The 21,807-nt window shown below is 40.7% G+C and overlaps 1 protein-coding gene across 4 annotated transcripts in view; it reads left to right on the top strand.

Moving 5' to 3' along the window:
- ZNF292 (zinc finger protein 292) overlaps positions 1–9,992 on the top strand; it is a 102,477-nt gene extending 92,485 nt beyond the window's left edge. For 2 of the 4 annotated variants that reach the window (XM_055087630.1, XM_028494670.2), the window contains exon 8: positions 530–9,992. In XM_055087630.1, coding sequence (XP_054943605.1) covers positions 530–7,678 — 7,149 coding nt within the window. In that variant the 3' untranslated portion in view covers positions 7,679–9,992. The remainder of the gene's footprint in view (positions 1–529) is intronic. The other 2 variants (XM_055087631.1, XM_055087632.1) reach the window with 1 other exon arrangement.
- Positions 9,993–21,807: the final 11,815 nt, after the last annotated feature.

The raw sequence follows: 21,807 nt of genomic DNA, 5'->3' as shown, positions 1-21,807 counted from the left end.
GGAATTATGGGGACATTCTCAGTTTTGTAATTGGGCTAAGGGTTTGTTTCAGAAGGATTGTAAATATAAACTTAGGAAATGAAATTTGTGATAAAGTTAATGACATTTATTGATCACTTACTGTGTGCCAGACATGATACTAAACTATACCAACTACTTTAGATAGACAATATCTATTAATGCTCACAGCAGTTTCATGAAGTTTGTGTTGTTTTCATCTCTATTTTATATTGTGATATGAAAGGTCAGAGAAGTTAAATAATGTCCAAGTTTGCCTAGCCGTTAGATGATTTTACACTCATGTCTTAGCTCCCAACGTTTATGCTTTTTCTGCTATTCTCTACAGTTCATTACACACACAGACACACACACATACACACAAAGCTACAATGCCTTGGAAGGGGTATCTGCATATATTGGCTATTGCAAAATTTGAGAAAAGCAAACCTCAGTTTTAAAATTACTAAATTCATGCATCTGTGTTGATGAGTGTAAATTAAGGTAACATTTCTTACTTGCTTTTTCACAGACTGAAGGGGCTGGACTTGCCACTTGTATAGAACTGTGTGTAAAAGCTCTTCGCCTGGAATCTACAGAAAATACTGAAGTGAAAATATCTATTTGCAAGACCATTTCGTGCTTGTTGCCTGATGATCTGGAAGTTAAACGTGCTTGTCAACTGAGTGAATTTCTCATTGAGCCTACAGTAGATGCGTATTATGCTGTGGAAATGTTGTATAACCAACCAGACCAGAAATATGATGAAGAGAATCTTCCAATACCAAATTCTCTACGCTGTGAGCTCTTACTTGTATTGAAAACTCAGTGGCCCTTTGATCCAGAATTCTGGGATTGGAAAACCTTAAAACGACAATGTCTTGCATTAATGGGAGAAGAAGCATCCATTGTGTCTTCAATAGATGAACTAAATGACAGTGAGGTTTATGAGAAAGTAGCAGACTATCAGGAAGAGAGTAAAGAAACTTCCATGAATGGTGGAATTGGTGCTAATTCTGGCCTTCTTAGAGACATTTGTGATGAAAAGCAGAAAAAGAGAGAGATAAAACAATTAAGAGAGAGGGGATTTATATCTGCTAGGTTCAGGAACTGGCAAGCCTACATGCAGTATTGTGTGCTGTGTGACAAAGAATTCCTTGGTCATCGAATAGTACGACATGCTCAAAAACATTACAAAGATGGGATTTACAGTTGCCCCATATGTGCAAAGAACTTTAATTCTAAAGAAACTTTTGTCCCTCATGTCACATTGCATGTTAAACAATCTAGTAAAGAGAGACTAGCAGCTATGAAACCATTAAGGAGGTTGGGAAGGCCTCCTAAGATCACAACTACCAACGAGAATCAGAAGACTAATGCTGTGGCCAAGCAGGAACAGCGGCCTATCAAGAAGAATAGTCTCTATTCAACAGACTTCATAGTGTTTAATGATAATGATGGTTCAGATGATGAAACTGATGACAAAGACAAATCTTATGAGCCAGAGGTGATCCCAGTCCAGAAACCAGTACCTGTTAATGAATTCAATTGCCCTGTAACTTTTTGTAAAAAGGGCTTTAAGTACTTTAAAAATTTAATTGCTCATGTAAAGGGACATAAGGATAATGAAGATGCCAAGCGCTTTCTTGAAATGCAAAGCAAAAAAGTTATTTGCCAGTACTGTAGACGGCATTTTGTAAGTGTTACTCATCTCAATGATCACTTACAAATGCACTGTGGCAGTAAACCATATATCTGTATACAAATGAAATGTAAGGCCGGTTTTAATAGTTACGCAGAGCTCTTAACCCACCGAAAGGAACATCAAGTCTTTAGAGCAAAGTGCATGTTTCCTAAATGTGGCAGAATTTTTTCAGAAGCTTATTTACTATATGATCATGAAGCACAACATTATAATACCTATACTTGTAAGTTCACAGGTTGTGGTAAAGTTTATCGTTCTCAGAGTGAACTGGAAAAGCATCTGGATGATCACAGTACTCTTGAAAAAGTGCTGCCTCCTGAAGACCAACTTAATCCAGCTGGAGATTCTGTCCAGCCTTCCAGAGTGAATCAGAACGCAGAAGGGAACACTGAGAAAGAAGGATCTGTGCTTCCTTCAGAAAATAACATTGAAAACACCTTCCCAGCAGACAGAAGTGATGCTTGGGATAAAAGCAAGGCAGAATCACCTGTGACCAAACAAGATGAGATTTCTGCTTCAGAGCTCAGGCAGGCTGATGGACCACTGCCAGATGGTTTGGGAAACCCTGCTCCTGCCCCTCTGCTTCAGGCCAGTGAGGCAGCTGTGTCCATTAAGGTGTCCCTCAATCAGGGGATCGAGGCTAACTTTGGAAAGCAAGAAAACTCAGCTGTGCAAGGCAGTGGTGAATCACTGGTCACAGACTTACACACACCAGTTGAAGATCCTTGTAATGATTTGTGTCATACAGGTTTCCAAGAGAGAAAAGAACAGGATTGTTTTAATGAAGCCCAGATTACTCAGAATTCTTTAGTAGATTCGGAAGCCCTCAAAATAGATGACCTTACTCCACAAAACTTAGAAAGACAAGTGAACAACTTGATGACCTTTGCTGTGCAAAATCAGGCAGGATTTCAAAACAGTTTACCAACTGCCAAGTTTGAATGTGGAGGTAATGTTAAAACATCGTCCAATCTTTATAATTTACCTTTGAAGACATTAGAAAGTATCACATTTGTTCCACCACAGCCCAACCTCAGTAATTCTTTAGGAACTCCATCAGTGCCTCCAAAAGCACCAGTTCAGAAATTCAGTTGCCAGGTTGAGGGATGTACTCGAACCTATAACTCTTCACAGAGTATTGGGAAACACATGAAGACAGCACATCCCGACCAGTATGCAGCATTCAAAATGCAACGCAAAAGCAAAAGGGGTCAGAAAGCTAACAACTTGAATACACCAAATAATGGAAAGTTTGTTTATTTTTTGCCATCACAGGTGAGCAGCTCTAATAATGCATTTTTTACACCACAGACCAAAGCCAATGGGAATCCTACTTGTTCTAATCAGTTGCAGCACGTCTCACCTTCTTCCATTTTCCCAGCTCATTTAGCAAATGTGTCAGCTCCACTGTTGCCCTCAGTGGAAAGTGTAATAAATCCAAATATACCTTCTCAGGATAAAAATGAACAAGGTGGTAGTATGTTATGTTCCCAAATGGAAAATTTATCTAGTACTACCTTGCCAGCACAAATGGAAGATCTAACCAAAACAGTTTTGCCTTTGAATATCGACAGCGGCTCAGATCCTTTCCTTCCGTTACCTGCAGAAAGTAGTTCAATGTCTCTCTTCCCTTCACCAGCAGATAGTGGGACTAATTCTGTTTTTTCCCAGCTGGAAAATAATACAAATCATTTTTCCTCACAGATCGAAGGGAACACTAATTCCTCTTTTCTAAAGGGAGGTAACAGTGAGAATGAAGTGTTTCCTTCACAAGTCAATGTTGCAAATGACTTCGGTGGCACCGGTGCCCAACAGTCTGCACTGGAAAAAGTGAAAAGAGACCGTGGGCAGGGCCCAAATGGGAAGGAAAGAAAACCCAAGCACAACAAAAGGGCTAAGTGGCCGGCAATTATCAGAGACGGGAAATTTATCTGCAGCAGGTGTTACAGGGCCTTCACTAACCCCAGATCTCTGGGAGGACACTTGTCTAAGCGATCTTACTGTAAACCACTGGATGGGGCAGAAATTGCTCAAGAACTTCTGCAGAGTAACGGGCAGCCTTCTCTTCTTGCCAGCATGATTCTCTCCACAAATGCAGTAAACTCGCAGCAGCCGCAGCAGTCTGCCTTCAGTCCAGGAGCATGTTTTAAAGATCCATCATTCCTGCAACTTCTTGCTGCTGAAAATCGCTCCTCAGCATTTTTACCAAATACATTTCCTCGGAGTGGTGTGACTAACTTTAATACAAGTGTTAGTCAAGAGGGAAGCGAAATTATTAAACAGGCTTTGGAAACTGCCGGCATTCCCAGTACATTTGAGGGTGCCGATGTGCTGTCTCATGTCCCCCCAGGTTGTGTCTCAGACCCAGCACCAGTAAATGCAACAGTGATGCCAAATCCACCTGTGCCACCCCTGCTGCAGACTGTATGCCACGCAACCCCCCTGCTGACAGACCAGAATAGGACACCAAACTCCAAAACTTCCTCCATTGAGGAATGCAACAGTTTGCCTGTTTTTCCAGCAAATGACTTACTACTGAAGACTGTTGAAAATGGTCTGTGCTCTAGTTCGTTCCCTAATTCTAGTGGGCCATCACAAAATTTTATCAGTAACAGTTCACGAGTTTCTGTTATAAGTGGTCCTCAGAACACAAGGTCTAGTCATTTAAATAAAAAGGGAAACAGTGCTTCTAAGAGAAGAAAGAAAGTTGCTCCTCCACTAATTGCCCCTAATGCTCCCCAAAACTTGGTAACAAGTGACTTAACGGCAATGGGACTTATAGCAAAAAGGATTGAGATACCAACTACTAATCTTCATTCAACTGTAATTCCCAATTGTGAACCTCAGGGTTTGGTGGAAAATCTAACACAGAAGTTAAATAATGTTGACAATCAGTTGTTTATAACTGATGTGAAAGAAAACTTTAAAACCAGTCTTGAGTCCCATACAGTGTTAGCTCCCTTAACATTAAAAACTGAAAATGGTGATTCCCAAATGATGGCTTTGAATTCATGCACACCTTCAATAAATTCCGATTTGCAGATTTCTGAAGACAATGTTATACAAAACTTTGAAAAGACTCTTGAAATTATTAAAAGTGCTATGAATTCTCAAATACTTGAGGTAAAAAGTGGATCTCAGGGTATTGGTGAAACATCACAGAATGCTCAAATAAATTATAACATTCAGCTTCCTTCGGTAAACACTGTACAAAATAACAAATTATCCGATTCTTCTCAGTTTTCTTCCTTCATAGGTGTCTTGCCAACAAAAAGTAACATTCCTCAGTCTGAAATATTACATAAGGAGGATCAAGTACAGGAGATTTTAGAAGGCTTACAGAAATTAAAATTAGAAAACGACCTGTCCTCTCCAGCACCCCAGTGTGTACTGATAAATACATCAGTGACACTGACTCCCACTCCTGTTAAATCAATTCCAAATGTCACACTTGTTCAGCCGGTTTCTGAAATGATAAGCAACATTCAGTTTAATGACAGAGTTAATAAACCCTTTGTGTGTCAAAACCAAGGCTGTAATTATAGTGCTATGACAAAAGATGCACTGTTTAAGCACTACGGTAAAATTCATCAGTACACTCCAGAGATGATTCTTGAAATTAAGAAGAATCAGTTAAAATTTGCTCCATTTAAATGTGTAGTACCTACATGTACAAAGACATTTACAAGAAATTCGAATCTCCGGGCACACTGTCAATTGGTGCATCATTTTACAACAGAAGAAATGGTAAAGTTAAAAATAAAAAGGCCTTATGGAAGAAAATCTCAGAGTGAAAATTCGTCAGCCCCACGAATTACACAAGTAAAAAGACAGCTAGCTATGACAGAGGAAAATAAAAGGGAATTCCAGCCTGCTTTAGAATTGGGAGCAATGAAAGAAAATACCCTCAGTAATATAGCAGTGATCCCAGAAAAACAACTTCTAGAAAAAAAAAGTCCTGAAAAGACAGAAAGTTCTTCACAGGTGATTACAGTTACTTTAGAACAATGTAATACAAATTCTCTCACAAATGTACAAACCAAAGGACGGAAAGTTAGGAGACATAAAAAAGAAAAGGAGGAGAGAAAACGCAAGAAGCCAGTTTCTCAATCTCTTGAGTTTCCCACAAGATACAGTCCCTACAGACCTTATCGATGTGTTCATCAGGGTTGCTTTGCTGCCTTTACAATACAGCAAAACTTAATTCTGCATTACCAGGCTGTACACAAATCAGATCTACCTGCATTTTCTGCAGAGGTTGAAGAGGAGAGCGAAGCTGGTAAAGACAGTGAAGAAATTGAAACGAAGCAAACTGTGAAAGAATTTCGATGTCAAGTGAGTGACTGCTCTCGAATTTTCCAAGCAATTACTGGCCTAATACAACACTACATGAAACTTCACGAGATGTCTCCTGAGGAAATTGAAAGTATGACTGCTTCGGTGGATGTTGGGAAATTTCCATGTGATCAGTCAGAGTGTAAATCTTCATTTACCACATATTTGAACTATGTTGTTCATCTTGAGGCAGATCATGGAATTGGGGCAAGGGGAAGTAAAACTGAAGAAGATGGCATATACAAGTGTGACTGTGAAGGCTGTGACCGAATATACGCGACCCGGTCTAATCTCCTCCGACACATTTTTAATAAGCATAATGACAAACATAAAGCTCATCTGATTCGGCCAAGAAGATTAACACCTGGTCAGGAAAATATATCAAGCAAGGCAAACCAAGAAAAGACAAAGTCAAAACATCGGGGGACAAAATACAGATCTGGAAGGGAAGGAACCAAAATGCCCAAAACCAAACGAAAGAAGAAAAATAATTTGGAAAACAAGACTGCAAAGATTGTGCAGATTGAAGAAAATAAGCCTTATTCTCTGAAACGTGGAAAGCATGTGTATTCTATAAAGGCTAGAAATGATGCCTTATCTGAGTGTACGAGCAGATTTGTCACCCAGTATCCATGTATGATAAAGGGGTGTACATCAGTCGTTACAAGCGAAAGCAATATAATTAGACATTATAAATGCCATAAATTATCTAAGGCATTTACATCACAACACCGCAATCTTCTCATTGTCTTCAAACGGTGTTGCAGCTCACAATTAAAGGAAACTTCTGAGCAAGAAGTTGAAAAGAGTGATGTGAAAGATTCTGACACAGGTATATCAGAGAGCAATGATAACTCAAGAACAAGTGTAGTTCCACAGAAGGAAGTTGAAAAAAATGAAAAAGATGAAGTGGATGAGCTAACAGAATTATTTATTACCAAATTGATAAATGAAGACAACACAAGTGTGGAGACCCAAGCTCAGACCTCTTCAAATGTTAGTAAAGATTTTCAGGAAGACAACCCCTGCCAGTCAGAAAAACAGAAAGCAAGTAATTTGAAGAGAGTTAATAAAGAAAAAAATGTCTCCCAAAATAAAAAGAGGAAAGTTGAAAAAGCCGAATCAGCAGTGGCAGTTGAGTTAAGTAGTATGCACAAGGAAGAGGAAACCGCTGTTGGAATACAAACCACTGAGGAGCATCCTGCATCTTTTGACTGGAGCTCATTTAAACCAATGGGATTCGAAGTATCATTTCTGAAGTTCCTTGAGGAGTCTGCAGTGAAGCAGAAGAAAAATACTGACAAAGACCATCCATATAGTGGGAATAAAAAAGGGTCCCATTCAAATGCAAGAAGAAATGTTGACAAGACTGCTGTGACTAGTGGAAATCATATATGTCCTTGTAAAGAAAGTGAAACCTTTGTACAGTTTGCCAATCCATCACAGCTTCAGTGCAGTGATAATGTAAAAATTGTTTTAGACAAGACTCTTAAAAATTGCACTGAGCTTGTCTTAAAGCAACTTCAGGAAATGAAACCTACCGTCAGTCTGAAAAAACTTGAAGTGCATTCAAATGATCCAGATGTGTCTGTTATGAAAGAAATCAGTATGGGCAAAGCCACGGGGAGAGGGCAGAACTGATAACTCATGTGCTATCAATACATTATTTACAGTTTTATTTTAAATAGGAAGCCATCAAGCATGCTAGAAGTGTGTAACTTTTTTTTTCTTTTGTTGTTGCTGACATGAATTAACCTGGCCAAAAAAAGAAAAAAAGAAAAGGAAAAAAAAAATCAACATGACATTTGTCATGTAAAACTTTTTTTTATCCCTATGGGACTTGAGGAACAGAATCAATATTTCAGTTACTGTAAATAGCTGAGCTAAACCTCAAATTTCTATCAGCCAGTTGCCCTTTCCATGAACTAAACTGAATTATCTGTGTGACTGATATGTTTCACCGGGTCACTGCTCATGTGTAACAGTACTTTGTAGATACCTTTTTTGTATATATTTATTATTGTAAATCATTTGCTGCCACCAGCAGTGTGTAAGTCTAAACTATTAAATGACACATTTATATTTGGAATTTTAATTTTTAACTAAGTGATCAAGTTTTTAAAACTGTTCTTTTATTGTTTTAAATTAAGAATTTTTTAAACTAAAACTAGAAACTCTGCCATAGTTCATTGATTTTTACATAAAACATTTATTTACAAGACTATCTCAAAAAATTACTTTTCACAAAGTAGGCACATTATATCAACACCTTGCTCTGCTTTGTAAATTTACCCTCCAGGATTTTTTGGGTGGTACTCATGTGAAATTAAAGCAGATTCTTTAGCAATTTCCTATAGCTGCAGTTTTCTTTTCAGTGCTTCTAATTGGATGTAGTTACTATGATTCCATGAAATATAATGGAAATGTGAATAAAGAATTTACTACATCAAAGATTTTAAACATTTGGTATTAAAAAAAATCCTTTGTGAATGTGATAGAAACTAGTAGTGTGGAGCAGTGTAAATATATGAGGTGGTGATTTGTGAAGTAGCCCAGTATTGCCTTAAATAAAATCACATTTCATTTCTTGTTTTATACATGTGATCTTATAAAGGTTTTTGGGTTTTGTTTTTTTTCCCCCATTTTCTGAGATTTATAGATTGGTGTATAGCTTTAAACTGTATAAACTTTTGTGGAAAGATTTTTTTAAACATTTTTATAAATCTTAAAATTGGTATCATCAAAGTGAGCCCATCTTGTGTTTATAAAATGCAAGAGTCCTTAAACATTTATAATTACATAGATGAAACACTTTCTATAAGGAAGTTGGATGTTTTGATTTTACTGTTTATAGATGTTAGATTGTACAGATTTGTCTGTATTTTCCCACCATATCTAATGATACTTTTTTCATTAGATTGGTCTTCCAGAGCAGTATTAGTTGTTACAATTGATTATTTTGGTTATTCAGTATATAGTTAGCTCTTATAGATTAGCTTTATTCACCATATTTATACTGTGGATTTACGGCCAGAGAAGAGGTTATTTCAGGAGAGTTTATGACCTTCCTTTGAATTCCAATTAAAATCAGTACTGGAAACAAAAGAAAACATCCTTTCAAATTTACTTTTGTTTCTGTTTGCCATAAATAGTAGCATTGATTTTTGACTTTGTTATAAACCAGTTGCATTCACAATATTATTAGCCTGAGATATTGATGATATTGTGATATGAAAATGTGTATATTCCCTGTGCAACATCAGACTTGCAGGAAAAATGAAGCACTTAACATTAACTGAAATTGCTGGTACTCTGAATAAATAAGCATGGTCAAGGAGTGAATTATTTTCTTTTGGAAAATATTTTTTTAAGTTTTATTATTAAAATATTATAGTTTTATTTTTAGGGCCGAATGGGTTATATTGAATAGTTGGTTTCACCTCCTTAAGGTTTATTACCAATATGCATAAAACTTGACACATTACAATCCCTATCCTTTGGTAAGCCCACTGTTATTTATTAAAATAAAAGTTGTTCTTATGGGTGATTAATACATGTTTTTTCTAAATTAATAATAACTTAACTTTGAGTCATTTTAATATTAAATTTTTGTTAACAACTGAATGTTTCCGTACAGTTTTCTTAGAAGTTGACCTAGATATTAAAGGTAGGCATTTGGCAAACTGCCCTGTATAGTGCAGCAGTAAGTAGGTTTATTTCTGATGAATGTAGTGATGAGCCTGTTAAGGGAAAATGCCAGTGTACTGGGGCTTTTCTTTTGCTCATTAGCTTAAGAAAATTAACCACTAGAACTTCTGTAATTGTTTTCCTACATGTTGGGGGTGGGGGGGCGGGCAGTTTGCCAACATTGAGTTAATTTTTTTATATTCCAGGTACTGTATGCTAAAAGTAATTATGGAATAGTGGGCTTTTTAGCATGGAACAGAAAAATCAAATTATGGTATAAAATAAATAATGAATTTATAGAACAACAGCATGTTGGTAAAATTTGATACAGAATGTAATGCCTAAGTATTAAAAAAGTATCAAAAAGTATGTATTTTTCATGGTATAATTTTCCTCAATCTCTTGTCTTTGAGATATTTTCTTCCTACAGTGTAAATTTGCCTAAGTTTTCATCATTTGAAAAATGGATTTTTTTTCCCTCTTCTTAAACGCGGAGAATTTGAATCTTACAGATCAGAACATGTTATTCAGAATACATCATTAAGTGAAATGTAACAGTTTGAGAAATTTTCTGCAATGTTAAATTCAGCGTAATTAAATAATTATTTTAAATGGCTGGACAGAGTTTTACAAAGGCAAATTTTGATCATCAGGTAAGCAGACAGTTGGCTATAGTTATTAAGATAAAAGTACATGAAAGCTAGAGACATCAAGGAGAGAATGCTCTGTATTTCAGGGAAAAAGAGGTAAGTGGTTATGCGTGTTTCTAGAAAGATGGGTCTTGAAAGATCAGTGATGGTCGGCAGCTGCTCAGAGGGGAAAGGGGAATTCTAGGCAGGAGGTGGGAAGCGGCATAGTGCGTTTGCAGTATCGCAGGTGGTCTGTGTGGAAAGATAGGGAGTTGGAGAGGCTGAAGCTGAGGAGGCTGATGGGCCAGGTGGTGAAGGTTCTTGTTTGCCACATTTAGTCCTTATCATGTTTTGTTTTTCAGGTGGTTACTGAATGCATTTCAGTTGAACCGTTTGATCAGGTACCGATTTTAGAAAGATAATTGGCACTGTAGAGAGGTTGGATAAGTTGGAGGTTAAGAGCAGGGAGACTTGAAATAGTCCGTGCAAAAACTGATGCGCCGCGCCAGAAGAAAGAATGTTACTGGAGTTGAGAAAGAGACTAGTGAATGTGAGAGGTGTTAAGTGGAGCAGTAAGGCAGCCTTTTTCAAAATGTTTAGTGTAGTGTGATATCAGTGGGTGCGAAGGTGATGGCAGTGATGAAAGACGTTTTCTAAACTGCATGCTGTAGCTCCCCTTAAAGAATCCAGTGCACATCAGCATACTGAAGACGGAGAGGTTCTGCTGTGCAGAAAAGATGTTAACTGTTAAAGTGGGAATTTTTCAGACTTAAATGACCGTGAACATTAAAAAATTTTTTTAATGTTAATACTTAGGTATATCCCACTGAGTTAGTGATCTAAGGAACATGCTTTGGGAAACAGCCATCTAAAGTGTCATTCATTCAGCCAGGGCTGATGATCAGCAGGTGTGCGCCAGTGCACCTGTGCCAGCTGTTTGCACGTGGTGATTATTCTGATTGGTCAGTTTATCCATTCCAGTTGGATTGATTCCCCTGCTGTATTGGTGGTCAATGTTTCATCACCGTACATCCAAATAATGTGTATTGAACATTAAGTACACTTTGATTAAAATCCAGTCTCCTTACTCAAAGTCCCTGCCAAGCTCTCCAGACATTCTTATGCTACTCCCCATTTTCCAGATGCTTCCACCTCCTGGAGCACATACTGAGCTTCCCCACCACCACCTCCACTTCAAGGCCTTTACACATATTTACTCCTCTGTCTGGAATGCTCATTCCTCTATTTGTATAGTAAAGCTTAAATGTCACCTCATCAGGGAGCCACCCGGATCACTCTGTAATGAAGTGTCACATGTTCATTCTCCATACCAGTGTTTTTAATTTTTATATTTGTCACTATCTGTGCCGCCCAACACTCCACTCAGTGAACAAAATTTGTTTTATTTCCTGATGAACTTGCTCGTTAGAGGTGCCTCTCATTTCAGTGATCGCTCCATAAATGGGAGCCCTACGCTTTGACATAATTGAAACCTGTATCACTTCCAAATCTGGACTTCAGATATCCTCAGACCATACCCCTGCACCTCCCTTTATGTCGTGATCTGGAAAAAATCGCAGTTTTCTTTCTAGAGCAGTTGAATGGGAGAAGATTGTTACAACAGGCAGGTTTATAATCTCAAATAGGCTCAAAGCTGGCAATTTTTCTGCAGTTTTATTGTAACAACTTGTTTCCACAAACTTAAATGATTTATGTACTCTTTTTTCTGCTGAGAAAATACAAAAATTTGACAGGATCTTTCTCAAATTTCATCACTAAATTTACAAACCCATCTATATCTGGCACTCTCTTCTACTTGTCAAAAGCCATTCCCTCCTCACCTTCTCAAAAACCTTGAATTAAAGTTTTTTTTTTTTTTTTTTTTTTTTTTTTTTTTTTGCGGTACGCGGGCGTCTCACTGTTGTGGACTCTCCCGTTGCGGAGCACAGGCTCCGGCCGCGCAGGCTCAGCGGCCATGGCTCACGGGCCCAGCCGCTCCGCGGCTTGTGGGATCCTCCCGGACCCGGGCATGAACCCGTGTCCCCTGCATCGGCAGGCGGACTCTCAACCACTGCGCCTCCAGGGAAGCCCGAATTAACTACTCTTGTTTCATCTATCTTTCTTTTCCTAGATTCTCTCCAACAGCTCATAATATGTCCCTAATAGCTACTGTTCTTGAAAGAAAGGGGTGGGGAGAGTGGTCATTTGATCCCATCCAACTATAACCCCTTTTCTTTAGTTCCCATCATAACTAATCTGCGTTGCCTCCATTTTTCATTTACTACCACTTCGTGTGTCCCTACAACTTTAATGAAATTGCTTTCATCAGGATCACCAGTCTCTTCCATGCTGTCATATCTGTAGGTTCTTTTTCTGCCCTCATTTACTGCCTTAGGAGCATTCAGTAGGGTTGATGACTTCCTCTTTGAAGTATTCTCCCTTGGATTTCTTGGCCTTTTCTCTTGGCTTTCTCCTTATCCTTCCTGTTTCTGGCTGCTCCATCACTGACTCCAGTCCTAGTTCCTCTTCCAGGACCTGGACCTTTGGCTCCTTGTGTGACTCTCCACTCTTTGGATGGCGTCCATTCTGTGGAGCTTAGTATTATCAGTGTACCTGTCACACCTAAACACATAACCCTAGGACCAAACTTTTTATAGTTCCAGGCTTTCATGTTCAGCTGCCTACCTCATAGTTAGGCATAGCACGTCATATCAAAGTCATTTTCCCCACCCCCGCCTTCAACCTGTCCCTTTCCCAGTACTCTGAAGTCACTACCTAGGTTTCTCAAGTTAGGTTCTCTAGCCCCATGGCCAGTTACTCCATTACAGCACTCACCTTCCTTGATAGCATTCATCTTGCATTGTAATGGCTTTCTTTCTGCCGTGCTTAAATCTCACGCCGCCACCACCATTGCCGTAAAGCCAACCTATAGGTTGCACAAGGGCAGAAATCTTTCTAGTTAGATCGCCTAACGCTTTATGCCAAGCACCTAGTCCAGTACCTTAAACATAATAAGTACTTAGCAGTAGTAAAATTGTATTGAATGCTTAAATGGAAGTTGAAGAAAACTTGACTCAAACTCTCATGGAGCTCAGAAGTACACAATTACTATCATTACTAGTTCTAGGGGTACTGTAAGAATATATAATAGGGTGAGAATATGATACTGCATGGTCTGTAGTGAGGGGAAGCAGTTAATGAAGACTTCACTAAAGAAGGAGGTATTGGAGGAAGGAAGGCAGAGAAAGCTCCAGGCTAAGGGGAAACTGAAAAACTGGTAGGAATAACTTGAGGAAATGGTAAAAAACAAACAAACAAAAAAAAACTGATAGCGTTTGAAGTGAGCAAGGAAAGGTAAGCAAGGACCACATCACACTGTGTCTTAGACCTAATTGTATTGAACTTTATCCTGGGTTCACATTTGGGTTTCAAGCAAAAGAATAAGATTCTTACATCTGCAGTTTTGTGGGTTTTTTAAAATCTATTTTTGGGCTGAGGCTACTCTTCGTTTTGGTGTATGGGCTTCTCATTGTGGTGGCTTCTCGTTGCAGAGCACGGGTTCTAGGCACGCAGCCTTCAGTAGTTGTGGTGTGGGGGCTCTAGGGCGCACAGGCTCAGTAGTTGTGGCGCACGGGCTTAGTTGCTCCACGGCACGTGGGATCCCCCCGGACCAGGGATTGAACCCATGTCCTCTGCATTGGCAGGCGGGGTTCTTAACCACTGTGCCACCAGGGAAGCCCCACATTTGCAGTTTTAAAAGTTCACTCTGGTGAGAGCATTCCAGTGGGGAATTCAAGTAGACCAGTTAAGAAGGCTGTCCAAGTCATCCAGGGGAGAGAGGATACTGTCGGTGTGGAGTGGTGATGGCTGAAGGAGAAAGGTGGATGGACTGGAGAGAGCAAAAATATTTGACAGGACTTGATCATTATGAGTTATGGGAAAGGAAGAGGAGGGGAGAAGTAGAGAAGATTTCCAGGGTTTTGCCTTGAATAAGTAGTTGAAGAAATACCATTTGTTCAGGTAGGTGAGACTGGAAGAGGAGCAGTTTTGTGAATGGGTGATTGGTGTACTCTTTTTTTTTTCTGCTGAGAAAATACAAAAATTTGACAGGATCTTTCTCAAATTTCATCACTAAATTTACAAACCCATCTATATCTGGCACTCTCTTCTACTTGTCAAAAGCCATTCCCTCCTCACCTTCTCAAAAACCTTGAATTAAAGTTTTTTTTTTTTTTTTTTTTTTTTTTTTTTTCTTTTTTTGCGGTACGCGGGCGTCTCACTGTTGTGGACTCTCCCGTTGCGGAGCACAGGCTCCGGCCGCGCAGGCTCAGCGGCCATGGCTCACGGGCCCAGCCGCTCCGCGGCTTGTGGGATCCTCCCGGACCCGGGCATGAACCCGTGTCCCCTGCATCGGCAGGCGGACTCTCAACCACTGCGCCTCCAGGGAAGCCCGAATTAACTACTCTTGTTTCATCTATCTTTCTTTTCCTAGATTCTCTCCAACAGCTCATAATATGTCCCTAATAGCTACTGTTCTTGAAAGAAAGGGGTGGGGAGAGTGGTCATTTGATCCCATCCAACTATAACCCCTTTTCTTTAGTTCCCATCATAACTAATCTGCGTTGCCTCCATTTTTCATTTACTACCACTTCGTGTGTCCCTACAACTTTAATGAAATTGCTTTCATCAGGATCACCAGTCTCTTCCATGCTGTCATATCTGTAGGTTCTTTTTCTGCCCTCATTTACTGCCTTAGGAGCATTCAGTAGGGTTGATGACTTCCTCTTTGAAGTATTCTCCCTTGGATTTCTTGGCCTTTTCTCTTGGCTTTCTCCTTATCCTTCCTGTTTCTGGCTGCTCCATCACTGACTCCAGTCCTAGTTCCTCTTCCAGGACCTGGACCTTTGGCTCCTTGTGTGACTCTCCACTCTTTGGATGGCGTCCATTCTGTGGAGCTTAGTATTATCAGTGTACCTGTCACACCTAAACACATAACCCTAGGACCAAACTTTTTATAGTTCCAGGCTTTCATGTTCAGCTGCCTACCTCATAGTTAGGCATAGCACGTCATATCAAAGTCATTTTCCCCACCCCCGCCTTCAACCTGTCCCTTTCCCAGTACTCTGAAGTCACTACCTAGGTTTCTCAAGTTAGGTTCTCTAGCCCCATGGCCAGTTACTCCATTACAGCACTCACCTTCCTTGATAGCATTCATCTTGCATTGTAATGGCTTTCTTTCTGCCGTGCTTAAATCTCACGCCGCCACCACCATTGCCGTAAAGCCAACCTATAGGTTGCACAAGGGCAGAAATCTTTCTAGTTAGATCGCCTAACGCTTTATGCCAAGCACCTAGTCCAGTACCTTAAACATAATAAGTACTTAGCAGTAGTAAAATTGTATTGAATGCTTAAATGGAAGTTGAAGAAAACTTGACTCAAACTCTCATGGAGCTCAGAAGTACACAATTACTATCATTACTAGTTCTAGGGGTACTGTAAGAATATATAATAGGGTGAGAATATGATACTGCATGGTCTGTAGTGAGGGGAAGCAGTTAATGAAGACTTCACTAAAGAAGGAGGTATTGGAGGAAGGAAGGCAGAGAAAGCTCCAGGCTAAGGGGAAACTGAAAAACTGGTAGGAATAACTTTTGAGGAAATGGTAAAAAACAAACAAAAAAAAACTGATAGCGTTTGAAGTGAGCAAGGAAAGGTAAGCAAGGACCACATCACACTGTGTCTTAGACCTAATTGTATTGAACTTTATCCTGGGTTCACATTTGGGTTTCAAGCAAAAGAATAAGATTCTTACATCTGCAGTTTTGTGGGTTTTTTAAAATCTATTTTTGGGCTGAGGCTACTCTTCGTTTTGGTGTATGGGCTTCTCATTGTGGTGGCTTCTCGTTGCAGAGCACGGGTTCTAGGCACGCAGCCTTCAGTAGTTGTGGTGTGGGGGCTCTAGGGCGCACAGGCTCAGTAGTTGTGGCGCACGGGCTTAGTTGCTCCACGGCACGTGGGATCCCCCCGGACCAGGGATTGAACCCATGTCCTCTGCATTGGCAGGCGGGGTTCTTAACCACTGTGCCACCAGGGAAGCCCCACATTTGCAGTTTTAAAAGTTCACTCTGGTGAGAGCATTCCAGTGGGGAATTCAAGTAGACCAGTTAAGAAGGCTGTCCAAGTCATCCAGGGGAGAGAGGATACTGTCGGTGTGGAGTGGTGATGGCTGAAGGAGAAAGGTGGATGGACTGGAGAGAGCAAAAATATTTGACAGGACTTGATCATTATGAGTTATGGGAAAGGAAGAGGAGGGGAGAAGTAGAGAAGATTTCCAGGGTTTTGCCTTGAATAAGTAGTTGAAGAAATACCATTTGTTCAGGTAGGTGAGACTGGAAGAGGAGCAGTTTTGTGAATGGGTGATTGGCTAGGAAAAAGTGTATAGAAAAGGGCCCAGGGCTGAACTCTGAGGAACTCAGTAATTAAAAGTAGATTAAGAGATAGGAAAAATCATGAGACAAATAGGATGGAAAGCATCCTCTGGCTTTAGTGGTAAGAAAGTAATTAGTGACCTTGGCAACTATGTAGTTTGAATGGAAGCCATTTTTTAGGGATGTAGAGAGCAAGTGTAAACACCTATTTTTGGAAAGTTGGTTGTGAAAGAGAAGATAGAATGGTAGCCGGAGAGTGTTACGGATTCCAACTAGTTTTTTACAAATGGAGCATATTTTACGTGCCAGTGAGGAGGATTTGGTAGAGAGGGGTTCAGATGTGAGAAATAGATTATCATCAAATTCTTTAGTTTCTGGCTTGGGTAATTGTGAATGATGGTGCTGTTTACCAAGATAATATACAGGCATACCTCAGAGATACTATGGGTTAAGTTCCGGACCACCGCAATAAAGCAAATATCGCAATAAATCGAGTCAGACTTTTGGGTTTCCCAGTGCGTGTAAAAGTTATGTTTACGCTCTACTGTGGTCCGTTAAGTATGCAGTAGCATCACGTCTGAAAAACAGTGTGCACACTTTAAAATACTTAGTTGCGGGGGTAGTGGGATGAACTGGGGGAGTGACTGACACACACACGCTGCTGTGTATAAGCAGCCAGCCGGTGAGAGCCTGCCGTGCAGCACAGGGAACTCGGTGCTCTGTGGTCGCCTAAGCGGGGAGGGAATCCAGAAGGAGTATGTGTATGCGTGTAACTGTCGCACGTTGCGCTACACGGCAGAAATTAACACAACATTACTCAAAAACAGCTATACTCAAAAAAATTAACTTTAAAAAATGCTTTATTGTTAAAAAACGCTAACCATCATCTGAGCAGCCTTCAGCTAGTTGTAATCTTTTGGCAGGAATAACATCAAAGATCACTGATCACAGACCACCATAACAAATAGAATAATAAGTTTGAAATACTGCAAGAATTACCAAAATGTGGCACAGACATGAAGTGAGCAAATGCTATTGGAAAAATGGCCCCGATAGACTTGCTTGACACAGGTTGCCACAGACCTTCAGTTTGTAAAAAATGCAGTATTTGTGAAGTGCAGTAAAGCAAAGAGCGATAAAACAGGTATGTCTGTAGAAGGAACATAGCGTTGAAGGAAAGGTTAATACTGAGTTTGAGGTTCTTGGAGGTCATTAAGGCAGAGAGGTACAGTGATCAGTTCTTTATAGGGGTCTGAAACAACAGCTCTGTCCCTTGAGGACGAGCATCCTGTCTTTGTCTTCTGTCTCCTGAGCATTTGGCCCATAATCTGAGGTATAGTAAGCACTTAATACGTTTTGCGGGAATTGAAAGAAGCAGAATGCATGTAGGAAAAAACTACGTCACCACAGAGAGAACCCTGAGGAACACCAGTGCTTAGTGGGCACTCAGTGGGCAGAAGAAAAACTAGCAGAGAAGACTTGGGAAGGAAGGGTTAGGTGACAGCCAGGAAAGGAGGTAGGGTATGGAGCATTATAGAAGCCAGAAGAGAGGAAATGGGGAAGGAAACTAATCAGGAGCTGACTTTATTTGAAGGCCTTTAAGGTAAAGTCGAGTATTTATGAATTCTGGAGAGGTACCCATTAAAGAGGCAGAAGTTGACATAGAGTAGTAGATGGAACCTGGTCTCAAGAACAGGTGGAGGTATTAGCATTACCGAATAGAAAGGACATCTCTTAGACTAAGTCTGTTAAGTAGGAATGTTGAGTTCCTAGGAAACAGAACATTCCTGCTCCACAGCAAGCCTTGGAAAAGTAGGAAATCAACATTTAAATGTTAAAGTTTGAAGTGAAGAATGAGAAAAGGGGCTAAATATAAAAGGATTACTGATCAGCATGCAAGGCCCAGCTGAGTTAGGAGAGCATAATCTTGTAGTAGCACTGTCTGCATGGTTACGTAATATTTCCAGTAGTGTTCCTCAGCTTGCATAGAGGAGGAAGAAGGAAGAGGTTGCATAGTCCCAGGAGGAGTATTACGTCAATGAATTGAGCCTGATTAGGGTAGGAAACAGCCAAGAGGACAGAAGAAAATGGAGTGGTCTGGCTTCCCTGGTGGTGCAGTGGTTAAGAATCCGCCTGACAATGCAGGGGACATGGGTTCGAGCCCTGGTACGCGAAGATCCCACATGCCGCGGAGCAACTAAGCCCGTGTGCCACCGCTACTGAGCCTGTGCTCTAGAGCCCGCGAGCCACAACTCGTGAGCCCGTGCGCCTAGAGCCCGTGCTCCACAACAAGCGAAGCCACCCAATGAGAAGCCTGCGCACCACAACGAGGAGTAGCCTCCGCTCTCCACAACTAGAGAGAAGCCCATGCACAGCAACAAAGACCCAACGCAGCCAAAAATAAGAATAAATAAATTTTTAAAAAAAGAAAAAAGGAAAGTAGAGTGGTCAAGGGACTGGAGGTCTTTTTTTTTTTTTGAGGGGGGTTAGAAGATTCAACATTATTTTTATACAATTTTTAAATTTTGGTGTATAGTTGATTACCAGTGTGTTTCAGGTGTACAGCAAAGTGATTCAGTTATACATGTATCTATTTTTCAAATTCATTTCCCATTTAGGTTATTACAGATTATTGAGCAGAGTTCCCTGTGCTGTACAGTAGGTCCTTGTTATCTGTTTTAAATATAGCAGAGTGTACATGTCAATCCCAAACTCCCAATCTATCCCTCCCCCCCGCCACCCTTCCCCCTGGTAACCATAAATTCTCTAAGTCTGTGAGTCTGTTTTTGTTTTGTAAATAAGTTCATTTGTATCATTTTTTTTTTTTTTAGATTCCACAGGAGGTCTTAATGGTGCCAAAGAGAGGGTATAGTGGGCATAAGGCCAAGAATTAAGTATGAAAGACTAGAGCATTGCAATTTAAGATTTTAGGAGTAATGTAACAGTGTCTGGAAATGGCCAGGGAAGTATATTTCTGAATTAGAGTGTAGATGAAGGCTGACAGAGTTGAGAAATTGAAACAGTTTTTGGTCTAATTTATTGGATGGACTGTACACAGAAGATGCTGTTAATAGGAAGTGGTGTAAGAAGACCGAGTCCAGTGCTGAAGTCCTAAATTAAGAGATTCAGTGGAGAGCGTGCTTCCAGACTACATGGTACACGTAAGAGGTTTTGGAAAGTAGCTTCTTCATGGTATCCTCTCGGCCCAAAAGTATTGGGAGATCCAGGTTAAGTTAAGATAAAGTTGCAGAATATAAAGACGAGCTTTGGGCTTCCCTGGTGGCGCAGTGGTTGCGCGTCCGCCTGCCGATGCAGGGGAACCGGGTTCGCGCCCCGGTCCGGGAAGATCCTACATGCCGCGGAGCGGCTGGGCCCGTGAGCCATGGCCGCTGAGCCTGCGCGTCCGGAGCCTGTGCTCCGCAGTGGGAGAGGCCACAACAGAGGGAGGCCCGCATACCACAAAAAAAAAAAAAAAAAAAGATGAGCTTTGAATTCTTTCTTCAAGACCGAGAGTACAGTCTAGCAGGAACCTGCCCTATCTAGCTTTCCCAGGCCTAAGTCGAACCTGCCCTATCTAGCTTTCCCAAGCCTAAGTCCCGTGTGTCAGATCTGCTAGTAATAGTAAAACAGTTAATATTATTTGAATTTTACTATGTGCCCGGCACCGTGCTAGGAACTTTCCTTGTACTTCCATTTATTCTTTCACCAACTCTAAGAGTTCGGTGCTCTTATCCTCATTTTAAGATGAGGACAGTCTAGGTGTCTTGCCTGAAGATTGCACAGCTAGTATGTGGCAGAGCTAAGAGCTGAAACCAGGCAGACTGCCTCCAGAGTTTGTACATCCCTTGATATGGAGAACACAGGCAGCCACATGAGCTAACAGGTTGCTTAGTGTCTTTATCTGGAATGATGCTGTGAAGATTGTCCTGGTAGCTGGAGGGAATTTTCCCCAAGTGATTAGGAAGCAGTATTAGGAGGTGATTTGTAAATGATACTCCTTTTTTAAGACCCACATTTACGAAATTTTTTCGTCTATAGTTTAATATTGATTCCAAAGAAGGGAAAACCACTTCTGGAAGCCAATCTAGAGCTGTGAAGGTAGGGAACATAGAGGAGCAAAGGGTCCCTACTGGCGTTATTCACTCAGAAACCAAAGGAGCTGAGAGAGAGAAGGAAATGAGAAGCAGCTGTGGAGGGCTAGAGTGGATTCTGCCTAGCTCTCTACTCACTCTAGTCAGTGTGTATGGGGAGCCCAATAATTGAGACTAATAATAGGGGTTTTGTTTGCTGCCCCCTTAGCTACCAGGTTCTCGTGTTCCCCAGAATAGCTATGGGTGTGGCAAAAGTATGTTCATTCTGCAAGCTGCACTGGCACAGACTTTAGTGCTACCAGTCCTGGACCCCCTAAGTGCCCCTATCCCACAGGGGAGGTTGGAGAAGAGGAACGGGGCATCGGGGTGGTAATAGTAGCCCTCATGTGCCAAGGTCCCTGCGAAGCAGTGAGGTGTTGAAGTCACAGGGCTTTTGAGGACACGGTGGGTTTCAAACTCTTCAGGAGCAGATCACACCAGGAAATTCTTAGAAATCAGGTACCTAAGCGTCATCCTCTCCAGGGGACTGCCCCCACCTTGCCAAGTCAAAGTCCTCCCTTTTATACAGAGGCTTCACAGTGTTAAGCAACACCTAGACACTTAGGGATGGAAGGGGGATAGGATTATACAGAGCATCAATCTCTTACATATTTCTACAACACTTCTGCAATCAGTACAACCCAGATGTTCAAACAACTGGAACCTTTTGGTAATTCTTGCTTGTTACCTCCAACCCTACAAAACCACTTAGTTAGCTGGTAAACTCATTACATTTACTTATTTGAAAATTTCAAAAGCATCCTTGATGTATTTGCTAAACCTACTTACAGCTACTTAAAACTGGAGTATTACAAAGTTTTCTTCTCAAATATATCCGTCCTCAAAGGAAATGTTCCAATCCATGATGGCAGTTGGGTGGTGTTCTAACCTGATTT

Source organism: Physeter macrocephalus, chromosome 10 (assembly GCF_002837175.3).
Source record: "Physeter macrocephalus isolate SW-GA chromosome 10, ASM283717v5, whole genome shotgun sequence".
In the NCBI taxonomy this organism is placed as follows: Eukaryota; Metazoa; Chordata; class Mammalia; order Artiodactyla; family Physeteridae; genus Physeter; species Physeter macrocephalus.
Note: the sequence above shows the minus strand (reverse complement) of the source record. Positions and strands in the feature narration are given on the sequence as shown.